General features: G+C 40.4%; 1 protein-coding gene across 2 annotated transcripts in view; it reads left to right on the forward strand.

Annotated features, from left to right (window-relative positions):
• The first annotated feature begins 6,936 nt into the window (after positions 1-6,936).
• LOC124143046 (NGFI-A-binding protein 1-like) overlaps positions 6,937-17,046 on the forward strand; it is a 141,407-nt gene continuing 131,297 nt past the window's right edge. The window contains exons 1-2 of one of the 2 annotated variants that reach the window (XM_048382387.1): positions 6,937-7,026; positions 7,201-7,323. In XM_048382387.1, the coding sequence (XP_048238344.1) occupies positions 7,260-7,323 (64 nt within the window). In that variant the 5' untranslated portion in view covers positions 6,937-7,026; positions 7,201-7,259. Of the gene's footprint in view, positions 7,027-7,200; positions 7,370-17,046 lie in introns of those variants that run through there. The other variant, XM_048382388.1, reaches the window with a different exon arrangement.

A 17,046-nucleotide genomic window follows, 5' to 3' on the forward strand; every position in this document is an offset into this window, starting at 1 on the left:
ACGTAGCCATGATTGACTGCATTAACTGTACGTGACCATGATTGGTTGTATTGACGTGACGTGACCTGGGTGTGCGTAACAATATTCGACTGAATTGACAGTCCATGATTGACTGAATTGACTGTATTGATTGTTCATGATTGAATTACTGACTGTCCGTGATTGACTGAATTGACTGTATTGATTGTTCATGATTGATTTACTGACTGTTCGTGATTGACTAAATTGACTGTCCGTGATTGGCTGCATTGACTTCATTAATTAGGTTGAATGCATTGAATGTATCTACTGCACCTAACTGAGATTGAATGTATTCACTGTACGTCACTGAGATTGAATGTATTCACTGTACATCACTGAGATTGAATGTATTCACGGTACATCACTGAGATTGAATGTATTATTTTACGTCACTGCGATTGAATGTATTCATTGTACATCACTGAGATTGAATGTATTCACTTTACATCACTGAGATTGAATGTATTATTTTACGTCACTGCGATTGAATATATTCATTGTACATCACTGAGATTGAATGTATTCACTTTACGTCACTGCGATTGAATGTATTCACTGCACATCACTGAGATTGAACGTATTCACTGTACATCACTGGGATTGAATGTATTATTTTACGTCACTGCGATTGAATGTATTCATTGTACATCACTGGGATTGAATGTATTCACTTTACGTCATTGCGATTGAATGTATTCATTGCACATCACTGCGATTGAATGTATTCACTGTACATCACTGAGATTGAATGTATTCACTGTACATCACTGAGATTGAATGTATTCACTGTACATCACTGAGATTGAATGTATTCACGGTACATCACTGAGATTGAATGTATTATTTGACGTCACTGCGATTGAATGTATTCACTGTACATCACTGCGATTGAATGTATTCACTGTACATCACTGAGATTGAATGTATTCACGGTACATCACTGAGATTGAATGTATTCACTGTACATCACTGAGATTGAATATATTCACTGTACATCACTGAGATTGAATGTATTCACTACACATCACTGAGATTGAATGTATTCACTGTACATCACTGAGATTGAATATATTCACTGTACATCACTGAGATTGAATGTATTCACGGTACATCACTGAGATTGAATATATTCACTGTACATCACTGAGATTGAATGTATTCACGGTACATCACTGAGATTGAATGTATTCACTGTATATCACTGAGATTGAATATATTCACTGTACATCACTGAGATTGAATGTATTCACTACACATCACTGAGATTGAATGTATTCACTGTACATCACTGAGATTGAATGTATTCACTACACATCACTGAGATTGAATATATTCACTGTACATCACTGAGATTGAATGTATTCACTACACATCACTGAGATTGAATGTATTCACTGTACATCACTGAGACTAAATGTATTCACTGCACATCACTTAGATTGAATGTATTCACTGTACATCACTGAGATTGAATGTATTCACTGTACATCACTGAGATTGAATGTATTCACTGTACATCACTGAGATTGAATGTATTCACTGTACATCACTGAGATTGAATGTATTCACTGTACATCACTGAGATTGAATGTATTCACTGTACATCACTGCGATTGAATGTATTCACTGCACATCACTGAGATTGAATGTATTCACGGTACATCACTGAGATTGAATGTATTTACTTTACGTCACTGAGATTGAATGTATTCACTGTACATCACTGAGACTAAATGTATTCACTGCACATCACTTAGATTGAATGTATTCACTGTACATCACTGAGATTGAATGTATTCACTGTACATCACTGAGATTGAATGTATTCACTGTACATCACTGAGATTGAATGTATTCACTGTACATCACTGAGATTGAATGTATTCACTGTACATCACTGAGATTGAATGTATTCACTGTACATCACTGAGATTGAATGTATTCACTGTACATCACTGAGATTGAATGTATTCACTGTACATCACTGAGATTGAATGTATTTACTTTACGTCACTGAGATTGAATGTATTCACTGTACATCACTGAGACTAAATGTATTCACTGCACATCACTGAGATTGAATGTATTCACTGTACATCACTGAGATTGAATGTATTCACTGTACGTTACTGAGATTGAATGTATTCACTGCACATCACTGAGATTGAATGTATTCACTGTACATCACTGAGTGAGTGAGTGAGTGAGTATTGTTTTACGCCGCTTTTTGCAATATTCCAGCAATATCACGGCGGGGGACACAAGCAATGGGCTTCACACATTGTACCCATGTCGGGAATCGAACCCGGGTCTTCGGCGTGACGAGCGATCGCTTTAACCACTAGGCTACCCGACCGCCCCGTGTACATCACTGAGATTGAATGTATTCACTGTACATCACTGAGATTGAATGTATTCACTGTACATCACTGAGATTGAATGTATTCACGGTACATCAGTTGGATCGAATGTATTCACTGTACATCGCTGAGATTGAATGTATTCACGGTACATCGCTGAGATTGAATGTATTCACTGTACATCACTGAGATTGAATATATTCACTGTACATCACTGAGATTGAATGTATTCACTGTACATCACTGAGATTGAATGTATTCACTGTACATCACTGAGATTGAATGTATTCACGGTACATCACTGAGATTGAATGTATTCACTGTACATCACTGAGATTGAATGTATTCACTGTACATCACTGCGATTGAATGTATTCACTGCACATCACTGAGATTGAATGTATTCACGGTACATCACTGAGATTGAATGTATTTACTTTACGTCACTGAGATTGAATGTATTCACTGTACATCACTGAGACTAAATGTATTCACTGCACATCACTTAGATTGAATGTATTCACTGTACATCACTGAGATTGAATGTATTCACTGTACATCACTGAGATTGAATGTATTCACTGTACATCACTGAGATTGAATGTATTCACTGTACATCACTGAGATTGAATGTATTCACTGTACATCACTGAGATTGAATGTATTCACTGTACATCACTGAGATTGAATGTATTCACTGTACATCACTGAGATTGAATGTATTCACTGTACATCACTGAGATTGAATGTATTCACTGTACATCACTGAGATTGAATGTATTTACTTTACGTCACTGAGATTGAATGTATTCACTGTACATCACTGAGACTAAATGTATTCACTGCACATCACTGAGATTGAATGTATTCACTGTACATCACTGAGATTGAATGTATTCACTGTACATCACTGCGATTGAATGTATTCACTGCACATCACTGAGATTGAATGTATTCACGGTACATCACTGAGATTGAATGTATTTACTTTACGTCACTGAGATTGAATGTATTCACTGTACATCACTGAGACTAAATGTATTCACTGCACATCACTTAGATTGAATGTATTCACTGTACATCACTGAGATTGAATGTATTCACTGTACATCACTGAGATTGAATGTATTCACTGTACATCACTGAGATTGAATGTATTCACTGTACATCACTGAGATTGAATGTATTCACTGTACATCACTGAGATTGAATGTATTCACTGTACATCACTGAGATTGAATGTATTCACTGTACATCACTGAGATTGAATGTATTCACTGTACATCACTGAGATTGAATGTATTTACTTTACGTCACTGAGATTGAATGTATTCACTGTACATCACTGAGACTAAATGTATTCACTGCACATCACTGAGATTGAATGTATTCACGGTACATCACTGAGATTGAATGTATTCACTGTACGTTACTGAGATTGAATGTATTCACTGCACATCACTGAGATTGAATGTATTCACTGTACATCACTGAGTGAGTGAGTGAGTGAGTATTGTTTTACGCCGCTTTTTGCAATATTCCAGCAATATCACGGCGGGGGACACCAGCAATGGGCTTCACGCATTGTACCCATGTCGGGAATCGAACCCGGGTCTTCGGCGTGACGAGCGATCGCTTTAACCACTAGGCTACCCGACCGCCCCGTGTACATCACTGAGATTGAATGTATTCACTGTACATCACTGAGATTGAATGTATTCACTGTACATCACTGAGATTGAATGTATTCACGGTACATCAGTTGGATCGAATGTATTCACTGTACATCGCTGAGATTGAATGTATTCACGGTACATCGCTGAGATTGAATGTATTCACTGTACATCACTGAGATTGAATATATTCACTGTACATCACTGAGATTGAATGTATTCACTGTACATCACTGAGATTGAATGTATTCACTGTACATCACTGAGATTGAATGTATTCACGGTACATCACTGAGATTGAATGTATTCACTGTACATCACTGAGATTGAATGTATTCACTGTACATCACTGAGATTGAATGTATTCACTGTACATCACTGAGATTGAATGTATTCACTGTACATCACTGAGATGAATAATTGACTTACCTCACTTAGATCGAATGAATTGACTACTTGGCCGAGGTTGAATGTATTGACTGTACATGACTGTGGCCGAAGGTTTGAAACATTGAACTACATTGGCTTTGTTCTAGACTTTCTGCGGAAATATAAACATTTAACGAAAGTCCCCTTTACTGCAAATGTTGATTGTACCGCACTTGGCTGAATCCACAAGCGTAACTGCCTGAATACATTTACTCTGCGTTACCGTGTTTGGTCATCTTTACGGTACTAACTCGTGGTTGAGTTGACACGACGCCCTTTCTACAACTGGTTGGATGTCAGTGTGATTTGACCTATAGAACATTGATAACAGTATGTGACAAGTGCTGGAATCACGTGCAGCTGATATCAAATTGTGCGCGCCAGCTTGTGGGTAGACAACGCACGTGTGTCACGCTTGTCTAGGAATGAACAGGTGGCAATCCGAGGCTTCTTTGTTTAGACTCAGGTGATGATATGAAAAGGGTGCTGAATGATTTTAAGCTGGATGGGCTCCTGAAAGTGTGTTTTTCATCTTACAACTCAAGGCAACGCAATTCAATGTGAAAAATTTGTCCCAGGATCCTGCAAGATTCGACCTGATTATGTCTCGTGGGTTTCAAAAAGCCTTAGCTAGAACTGGTTCGACAGGTGTAGATAAAAGACGTCAAACCAAAAATAAAATTTTATAAACAGACGGCAATGACGGGATGACGTGATGATCAGATGACAAACAAGAGATTATCACACGATAGACAAGATATGACCAGACGAAAGACAAGACGTGACCGGACGACAAATAAGACATAACCACACCACAGCCAAAACGCGACAATACGACAGACAAGAGATAACCAGACGACAGAAAAGACATGACCAGACGACACACAAGACGTGGCCGGACGACAAACAAGACAAAACCACACCACAGCCAAAACGCGACAATACGACAGACAAGAGATAACCAGACGACACACAAGACGTGGCCGGACGACAAACAAGACATAACCACACCACAGCCAAAACGCGACAATACGACAGACAAGACATGACCAGACGACAGAAAAGACAGAAAAGACATGACCAGACATAACCAGACGACTGACAATACGTGACCAAACGACAGACAGTTGGTTATCACACGCCAGGCGAGACATAACCAGACGACGGACAAGGCATAACCAGACGACAGACAAGAAATAACCACACGACGGACAAGACATTACCAGACGACCTGATTAGACGAATTAGACAAGACATAACCAGACGAAAGACAAAACGCGGCCATACGACAGACAGTTGGTTATCACACGCCAGGCGAGACATAACCAGACGACGGACAAGGCATAACCAGACGACAGACAAGAAATAACCACACGACGGACAAGACATAACCAGACGACAAAACGCGGCCATACGACAGACAAGACATGGCCAGACGTGAGACAAGACGTAACCAGACGACAGACAAGACATAACCAGACGACAGACAAGACATGACCAGACGACTGACAAGACGTAACCAGACGACAGACAAGACATGACCAGACGACAGACAAGACATGACCAGACGACAGACAAGACATGACCAGACGACAGACAAGACATGACCAGACGACAGACAAGACATAACCAGACGACAGACAAGACATGACCAGACGACTGACAAGACATGACCAGACGACAGACAAGACATAACCAGACGACAGACAAGACATGACCAGACGACTGACAAGACATGACCAGACGACAGACAAGACATAACCAGACGACAGACAAGACATGACCAGACGACAGACAAGACATGACCAGACGACTGACAAGACATGATCAGACGACAGACAAGACATGACCAGACGACTGACAAGACATGACCAGACGACTGACAAGACATGATCAGACGACAGACAAGACATAACCAGACGACAGACAATACGTGACCAAACGACAGACAATTGGTTATCACACGACAGGCGAGACATAACCAGACAACCTGATTAGACAAATTAGACAAGACATAACCAGACGAAAGATTGAGGAATTTAACGTGACACACACAGGGAAAGCCTTATATTACTTACCCCTTCTAATGTGGAAGGCGGGCCTTGCAAATTACATTACAGACAACGTGCACAAACAACGCACAAATAGACCGCAGTCCTCATAGTTTTCATGTGCAACCTAAAAAACACCCAGACTACCTCATCATGCACTGATCTATTGTAATAGCAGAGTCGAGGTAGCATTATTTATATCTTTCACGCTCCAAGGCGCATACATCCATGTTTAAATTTTAAATAGACAGGCGTTAATCTCAACTTTACTTGAAACTATTTTATGAGCATTATATCTTCAAGCGATGAACAGTAAGCCCCTTTGTGTTTAAGGAAAATATCTTGATACTTCAAAGGTTTCTTCTGAAATTTCAATTGTAATTACGACGCTGTGTTGAATGATGCAAGTCTCAACCGATCGGGTCAAATGTGCACCGGTTGAAACTCACACACCTTCACCCAGGACGTGCAGTCTACCGCCACGCGAATAAGGTAACAACGACCGATTGTGTTTAACCTGTTTGCATTAATCGGGCTTTAAATCAATTAAAATACAAAGCACGCAGCATATGTCAGTAATTTGGCATTTTTTTCAGGTAATAGGTAGCTATCGAACCTGACACGCATATTGTAGTATTTTTTCTCTATCATTTTGCAACGGATCAGATGATATTGAAAATAAATCATTTCGCAAGTCAAGGGAAGATGTAACCGCCCCTCAGCCTATGCAGAACTGTTCGGGAGACACGTATATCCGAGTAGACGCTGTCACAAGCGGCTGTCACACAGGTGGGTACCGCTATGCTGTACAACGCTTCTAAGCCGGACTCCACAGGTAAGATTTTCATACATAACATGGGTGGAGCACAAACTGATATGTTAATTGCAATTTGATTTATTTTATGGCAATTAATACAAATCCGTATGCTGTGGGCTATTTAGATTAACAGAAATCTTTCAAGTCTTGAAATGGCATTTAGGAGTGATACACAGAGAATTTATGGATGTCAACTTCTTTATTATGAGGAACACAACGTTTCGGAGTACATGCTTACTCCTTCATCGGGTGAACTCTTTATGAGGAACACAACGTTTCGGAGTATATGCTTACTCCTTCATCAGGGGAAGGTGCTGGTCCTGATGTTGGGCTATTTGGCAACTGGGATGATGGAGAATGTTGTTGATGGCTGGAGAATGATAGTCGGGTAAGACAGTTCGGAAACCTCTGGGAACACGGTGGCTGTCTCGCCAATGAGTTGGTTGTTGGTCTCAACACTTTCGATGAAGGAGTAAGTATTTACTCCGAAACGTTGTGTTCCTCATAATAAAGAAGTTGACATCCATACATTCTCTTCCTTAATAGAAATCTTTGTTTGCTGCATAAGAATAATAAGTTTGTAGGATACAGACCGCCGACATATAGCTGGAACATAGCTGAGTGTGGCGTCAAACAACAAACAAACAAACAAATTGTGTGAGGCATGTTGTCGTGACTTGTAATACCTGTTTTAATGACATGGTGAAAGGCGCTAGGCGTCACTTCGTCACAAGCAGGTTGTACAAGATTTGACTAGGTGAATGGGCTTTAACACCACGAGTACGAGTGTTCACGAACGTTCAGCTCGTTCAATCACGTACATCCCGATTTGACACATATGACGAATTTATCATTACTTGTTCACACTGACAAAGGCTTATTTCGGTGAATATATTTCCGTGACAATTACATTCATCTTTTGACCACCATCGGACTGTCAATATGTTAAATCCAAGCGCGAACAGCATCAATTATGACGTAACAAGAAATTGACGTCAAATCAAGCACGAGGCCTTAAAATCCGCACAGTTGACTTGTATGATTTTTACCAGACGGCGACTGACCAATCAGATAGCTAGATTCTTTGACTAACAGCTAAAAACCCTATTCCGCGTATTTAGTGAGTCAGTATTGTTTTACGCCGCTTTTAGCAATATTCCAGCAATATCACGGCGGGGGACACCAAAAACGGGCTTCACACATTGTACCCATGTCGGGAATCGAACCCGGGTCTTCGGCGTGACGAGCGAACGCTTTAACCACTAGGCTACCCGACCGCCTCTATTCCGCGTATTAACACTAAATGGAAAAGGTGTGGGAACTCAAAGTTCAGGTTTAAAAGTTACGCATGCACTATCAGGTCAATTATCAAGTACCACTGTGTTAATAATGATACGCACTGTCAGCAATATGCAAGCTATACCACGGCTGTCTGTCCTTGTTCGAATCGGACCAAGCAAACCAGAGGTTGATAGCATGACCGTCGGGTAAGGATGACACACAACCAGACAATATTCGTACGAACTAGATAGGGTATAGGAACCTGGGTACCCAAGACCTATTCTGAGTAGGAATTCCCACGGGGGGTACTCTCGGGTCAAAGATTATTCAGGACCATGAAGCCCTTTTTTTTTTGCGGCAGGTTAGGACCCAATACGCATGCGTGTAAACTGCCGACCACGTGGTCAGAATATGCGAAGTGGTCGATGGTGTGCCAAGCGTCGTCGTTTGGTGATGCTCACACTGCTGATCATGTCTGTCCCCGGCACAAACTCAAGTATTTATAGACTGTGCTGGTATTGCTGAAATCATGCTGACTGTGCCGCAAAATAACATGCACTCACTATACTTTACCCCTTGCCAACATGGGAATAATGTTAAGTACATCACATCAATAAGATTCCTAGTAATCAGGTCAGTAGTCGTGAACGATGATACGTTTTGAGTCATGTTGTATTAATCCAGCCTATTGTTTGCATGGAAAATATAATATCATAGATACTTAGCTTAAATATACACGGTATACTGAACCTGTATCACATACAATTAACTCATATACACACATTTAAACAAATACCACAGATACTATATAAATATATTACAACACATTATAGATACGAAACGTAATTTCAAGTATATTAGTTTACAGATACGAAAATTTAAAAAATATCACACACACTAAAATAAAACACAGTTTATTAAATCATATCATACACAGTGAAATAAAATACACAGTATATTAAATTATTTCACACATACTTAAATAAAATACACAGTATATTAAAATATTTCACATACACACACGCTAAAATAAAATACACAGTATATTAAATCATATCACACACTAAAATTCAAAATACAGTATATTAAATTATTTTACACGTACTAAAATAAAATACACAGTATATTAAACGTACCACACACACTAAAGTAGAATACACAGTATATTAAAATATTCACACAAACACTAAAAATAAATACACACCCTTTTAAAACATATCGCACACACTAAAATAGAATACACAGTATATTAAAATATTTCACACACACACACACTAAAATAGAATACACAGTTTATTAAAATATTCACACAAACACTAAAAATAAATACCCAGCAACATATCACACACACTCTTTTTAAAGTTAAATCACATACACTAAAATACACAGTTAATTAAATCATATCACACACACTAAAATAGAATACACACAATATTAAAACATATCACACACACTAAATACAATACACATTTTTTAAATCATATCACACACACTAAAATAGAATACACGGTATATTGAAACATATCTCTCTCTCTCTCTCTCTCTCTCTCACACACACACACACACACACACACACACACACACTAATTTGAATACACATTATATTGAAACATACTACACACACTAAAATAAAACACAGTTAATTAAATCACATCATACGCGCGCTCGCGAGCAAAGACTAAACTAAAATGCGCAGTGTAATTAGTAAATACACAGTGTATTTCATCACATCATCATCACATTATCCCTGGAAAATAACAGCGCCAGTTGTTTATATGTGGTGGAAATGAGTTACTGAAACAGTTGAATCGTACCTTTCTGAAACGAAGAGGCTTGAATAATGTTCTTAATGCGAAGTGTGTTTGGGTTTTTTCACCACCACCCCTGTTGTTTTTTTCTTCGGGAGCGGCTCTAAAATTAATTAAAATTCTTCATTTAAGTTTTGAATTTCTTACTTTTTTATTTAATGTAATTCTGTCAAAGATTTTCGTGGTAACTTGTAGGCGATCCGTTTCGTCACTGAATAAAAATGTGATTCCGCCTAACCAAGCTTTGGTTTCTGGAAGAGTGTGTTCTCATAAAACATTCGGGTAAAGCCATCTGAACCTGCTTAAAACCAGTCCCATAAACCAGCGCTAAATCTTCAATCAGCGTCCTTAAATGTCAATAGGTGTTCAACAAGACCCCATATAATGACGTTAGTTCTATAACTAAACCTCCTAATCACTTTTATGTGCCTCGACTTGATAGATACCACCGAATAAGGCAACCTTTGTGTGTTTCGTTGTTACAGCCTTCCTTAGGTACTGACAATTTGTGGGTGTCGGTGTGTGGGTGTAGCGGGGTAAGGGTGTGTGTGTGTGTGGGGGGGGGGGGGGGGGGGGGGGGGGGTGAAGGGTGTTGTGATTGGACACGATGAATGTACAAGTTGATTTTGTCATAGGTCTTAAAAAATAATTGTTTACTGGATACGCCCTGAATCAATATGCATAGTGAAAGATCGGCTCCCCCTTTTAGAGAAAACATTATATGTTTGGTGGGGGTGACCATCTGGAAGCGACAAAACCATTTCTATTACCATTAGAAGCCTCTTGCAATAGCAGAGTTCATTGTACGATTCCAGCCAAATCATAAGCATGAGGTGAGGTGAGGTGAAATGGGGTTTAACGTCGCATCCAAGATTATTGCACGTGCATGTACGTGTGTGTGTTTGTGTGGCTGCTTATACTAGTCCGGACTGATGCCGATTTATAGTGCTAGCTCACTGAGATACCATGCTGCAGTTTAACATGAATACCCCACTCAGACACAGTATACCAGTCCTTGTCTTAGCCCCTTAATGCCGAGCGCCAGACAGGGTAACAACAAGTACCATCTTTTAACGTCTTTTTGTATGACGCGGCCGGGGATCGAACCCCGGCCCTTTCACTCTCCGGGTGGACGCTCTACCACTAGACCACGGAGGCGGTCTCAAAAGCATGAACCACTAACAATTATTGATGATACCGGAGGTTCGCATATTCTCCAACAAAATTCTCAGATTTCTCCATTACTCGGAATTGAACACTATACAGATATGATCTATATTCCAACCATGCATGACGAGATTCTCCATGACCAGATGCACGATTACTCTGAAAAGAGTGAGTATGGTTTTACGCCGCTTTTAGCAATATTCCAGCAATATCACGGCGGGGTACACCTGAAATGGGCTTCACACGTTGTACTAATGTCGAAATGTGATATTGCTCGAATTTTGCTAAAAGCGGAGTAAAACCATACTCACTCACTCACTCACTCACTCACTCACTCACTCTTCGTGAAAGCTCGTAACATCCAGAGGCTGTTTCGGATTTTTAAAGATCTGGGGCAACCCTGCACTGTATCAGAATAGAATTTGTCTGGACCAGACTATCCAGTGATTGACATCATGAGCACCGATCCAAGCAATTGGGATACGATGACATGCATCAACCAAGTCAGCGAGGCTGACCACCCGATCCCGTTAGTCGCCACTTACGACAAGCATGGTCGCCTTTTACGGCAAGCATGGGTTGCTGAAGGCCTGTTCTACCCCGGATCTTCACGGGTAGGACAGTTAGGTAGGCAACCCTAGGTCGGAAAACTGGTACTGGTAGAGTCAATGTCGATCCTCACACAGATACCAATCTGTCATTGGAGGGTGTAATTCTGCCCATGGAAATTGAAGCTGATGTCTGAACAATTACATTGAGCCGATGCAATCTTTTTCTTTAGCTAAATGTTCGTAAAGAAACTGGACAGAGAAATGTTTGTTTGTAGTTTAACGAAATCAGAAATATTCCAGCTGGGTGACTGTGGTCAGTAAATAATCGAGTTTGGACCAGAGAATCCAGTGATCGACATTATGAACATCGATTCACGTTATTGGGATGCAATCAACATGCATACACCGGGCCTGACCACCCGAACCCGTTAGTCCCCCTTTACGACCAGCATAGGTTGCTGAGTGCTACATTCCTACCCGGACCCCGACAGAGCGTTATGATCTGAGGCTGCAATCTTGTTCAGAGTTGAGTGCGGTAGATTCTTTATCCCGCGGAAATGCAAGGCACCCACATCTGGTCAGATGAGTGTTGGTCGAATTCCGGACATGGCTTCAAATATTGCTAGTTATTGTTTGGGGGCGACTTAATCAGATAAGCCGAAAAAGCCTTATGTTCAACAAAATCATCCTCTGACTGAAATTGGGGCGGTCGGGTAGCCTAGTGGTTTAAGCGATCGCTCGTCACGCCGAAGACCCGGGTTCGATTCCCGACATGGGTACAATGTGTGAAGACCATTTCTGGTGTCCCCCGCCGTGATATTGCTGGAATATTGCTAAAAGAGGCGTAAAACCATATTCACTCACTCTGACTGAAATTGGAATTTTTAATGTGTTGATAGAACCATACCTTTGATAATCTGCCTACAATTCTCGGAAGAAACTTTCATACACGCTACACTTTGTCACAAAAGCATATTTAAGTCCTGGGAAAATACTGGTTTACATGAATCCAAGGGCGTCTTACTGTTACTGAACGACTATATTTATTCAAAAGACATCCTCGATTCTCAAGGGCATTATATTACCTTTCTAATATGGTAATACCCTAGACCCATGCGTCACCACAGCTTCGTTTCGGAAGTGACGTCATCATGTCTATCTCTCTTATCTCTCACTTCGCACATGATTTCTCTCGTTCATGAGAGTACTTGGTTTCGACGGCACGTTTTAGCTGTAGCGTCGCGCTTGGCAAATCGGTTTCAAACCGATATTGTTCCACGTCCATGAATCGTTAACTAGAAATGTATCTGTCAGCACGATTTCATTTTGAAATAACGGGATTGCGTTTTATGTACCTTAAATGTCCTAGCTACTTTAACTTCGCAAGTGGTTTGAACAGTTTCAACAACATATGGAACGAAGAAAAATAGAGGGAAATCGTGTCCTTACCAACCACCTGTCGTCGCTCGTAAGTGCAGCACGTGATTCAAACAGGTGTGACATAATACAGTATGTCCCAGCAAGACACCTGGATAAACTGTTCCGATTGGGCAAGGCTGACACGTCAATAAGCTGCATGATTTGATATGACTCAAAGCATCATTTGTTTGAGGGGACGGTCGGATAGCCCAGTGGTTAAAACGTTCGTTGTTCGAGCCGGCGACCCGGGTTCGATTCCCCACATGGGTATGTGCTAAGCCAATTTCTGGCGTCCCCTGCCGTGATATTGCTGGAATATTGTTAAAAGCGGCGTAAAACCATACTCAGTTATTTGTCTGAATAACATAGTACCTCTACGTGTTAGTTACATTGTTAAGCTTTGTTCGTACTATATCAGATTGTGGTTCGAATCCAACATTCGCCCTAAATATGTTTCTAGGTTTGTTAGCGCCGTACGTGTCCTCGTGGTGCTAAAGAGCTAAACGTCTGAGACATGCATCACTTTGGACTTTTCTCTCACATCTAGCCGACATGTTATAACTGAAATACTATTCAAAGCGGCGTTAAATCAAAACTCACTCACGTTAATGATTTCGAACCAATGGGAAGCTTGTATTCTGTTTAAGATGGAATGGTACATGTGTCCTTTGCGAGGATGTTTTTTTTGTTTTTGTTTTTTTTAAAAACATACCTCAATGACATCACGCCATTGTTTGTTCTTCTCAAAGCACGGAAACAGTTAACTGGAGTCGTTGAAACGCACCCACTTTCAATCTGTGGAATGCTCCGCCAATCCGGGATAAGGGCCAACTCAGGAGGTGAAAGCATTAAAAAGTGATTCTTGTAATTTCAAAAAGATAAACTCAGCTAAATGGCCATCTTTGATTTCACAATTTTATGTCATGCTAAGGGGTTTAAGGTGAATTTGCCCAAGCTTATCCAGAAGCAGAACAAGTTTTGTTGGCGGAAAACGTCACCGTGATGCATCACGACACCCTTCAACAAAGCCTGTATGATGACTGCTGATCTTCCAATAATTCATACATCCTTCACTTCAGATTTGTTTTAGTTTCAAGGGACTTGATATCCTGACGTGTTTTATCAGTCGTGTTTGACAAATCATTACCCAGCTTTAAACACATCGCCCGATGGGGGTTCCCCTCGCCTTGCTCCGTGGATGTGTAGAAATTCGATCCTTCTAATAGGCAAGTCTAGGTATGTGGACAGTCTTAAGACTCCAATCTCTTGAAGGGACAATTTTTTCTTTTTATTTACAAAATCTAGAAATTATGATTTAAAACTGATAATTATTGCCTTAGAGACTTGTGCAAGTCTAGGGCACCCCTTGATCCCTGACATCGCCACACAGCGTATACCGCACGTTCCGTGCAGGCGCTGATGATGTCACAAATACCGTTTTTATAATTCTCTGAAGTCCTTAAAATCTTCGAATCACAAAATGAAGTGGATACTCATTGAAATAATCACAAGTTCGTTGAAAGCAAAAATTGAAGAGGTAAATTTTTATTAAATATAAAACGATTTAAATCCCATTTGTAGGTAAATAAAACATTGTGTAAAATATATATTAATGCCTTGGTTTATTTGCAAGTGTTTGCAGCGAGTTGCCAACCTGAACGTATATTCCGAAAATTAAAAAGATAGACCATAAAATATAACTGATTCATCGAAACATCAGTTCCGCACCCTTGCCTTTGGCTACGTCTCTCGTATTTCTGAAAGCATAAGCATTATGTCTGTTGTACTATTTCATGACTCGCCACTGATTGGTTTTCCAACTTTAAAATGCAGTTTCTAAGTAGAAAAAGTGAATGAATATACCCTAAGGCGAAGTTTCGCAATATTCCAGCAATATCACGGCGGGAACACCAGAAATAGGCAACACACATTGTACCAATGTCGGGATCGAACCCGGGTCTTCGGCGTGAGAAAAGAAGCTTTAACCACTAGGCTACACCGCCGTCCCTAGGTAGATTTAATGAAACACACTAGTGTTTGAGTGAGTGAGTGTTGTTTTACGCCGCTCTTAGCACTATTCCAGCAATATCACGGCAGGGGGCACCAGAAATAGGCTTCACAAATTGTACCTATGTAGGGAATCGAACCCGGGCCTTCGGTATGACGAGCGAACACTGTAACCATGCTACATTAATTGCTGACTAGCCGTTGATAGTCGTCGGAAACACGCTTGGGTTTGTGTGGAATACAAGAGAATCCCCCGGCAGTCAGGGATATGCTGCCTGGTGCCCCATTGTGGGAATCTGTTGTGGAAACTCCCATTCACTAAGTGTAGATCAGCTGTTCTGATCACATGACCAGATGACCACGAATGGGCAATGTAACATACACACTATCGACTCGAAATCTGCTTACAGGGATTTGACCACACACTGACCACTATTTGCTATTGAGATCTCCGGTTAGATCTCCTACCCCGACGGCTTGGGGTTGTGCTCATAATATTAATCACTGGTTTGTCTAGCTCAGACACGATTATTTAGTCCGCTTAATCAATCACTAGTTTGTCCAGCTCAGATACAAGAATTTCTTAGGCTAAATAAATAACTGCTATGTCTAGCTCAGGCACAGTTATTTAGTCCGCTAAATCAATCATTGGTTTGTCTAGCTCAGGCACAATTATTTAGTCCGCTAAATCAATCATTGGTTTGTCTAGCTCAGGCACAATTATTTAGTCCGCTAAATCAATCATTGGTTTGTCTAGCTCAGGCACAATTATTTAGTCCGCTAAATCAATCATTGGTTTGTCTAGCTCAGGCACAATTATTTAGTCCGCTAAATCAATCATTGGTTTGTCTAGCTCAGGCACGATTATTTAGTCCGCTTGATCAATCATTGGTTTGTCTAGCTAAGGGGAAATTATTTAGTCCGCTAAATCAATCATTGGATTGTCTAGCTCAGGCACAATTATTTAGTCAGCTAAATCAATCACTGGTTTGTCTAGCTCAGGCACGATTATTTTGTCCTCTGACATATAGCTAGAATAAGCACATACATGCACGCACGCACGCACGCACGCACGAATTGGTCATACTGGCTTTTGGAAATATTACCACCCAGTCACCTTATTTTATTTCTGTGAGTCCGTTGTCTTTCAGCTTATCTTAAACACCTTAAGGTAGAAAACGGCGAATTTGTTTTTGCGATATAATGACACTTGAACTTGGTGTCCGGATTAATGGTGTTTCGCGTCAACGTTAATCCGTTCACCGTTATAGATTAACGTATGGTAGTTATTAAAACATTCCTTAATTCACATACTTCTAAAAACAAGTCAAGGCCCATCCGTTTTTTCATATTACTTAAGTTAATGGGTCATGGAACGTCAGTATTATGAAAGAATTGGGGTTTCCTGTACTCACGTTCGGGTATTTCCGTCAAACCTGCCCGAGCCCTCTGTTGGCAGATA

The sequence above is a fragment of the Haliotis rufescens genome, unplaced genomic scaffold (genome assembly GCF_023055435.1).
Source record: "Haliotis rufescens isolate VD_foot unplaced genomic scaffold, xgHalRufe1.0.p SCAF_4, whole genome shotgun sequence".
Lineage (NCBI taxonomy): Eukaryota > Metazoa > Mollusca > Gastropoda > Lepetellida > Haliotidae > Haliotis > Haliotis rufescens.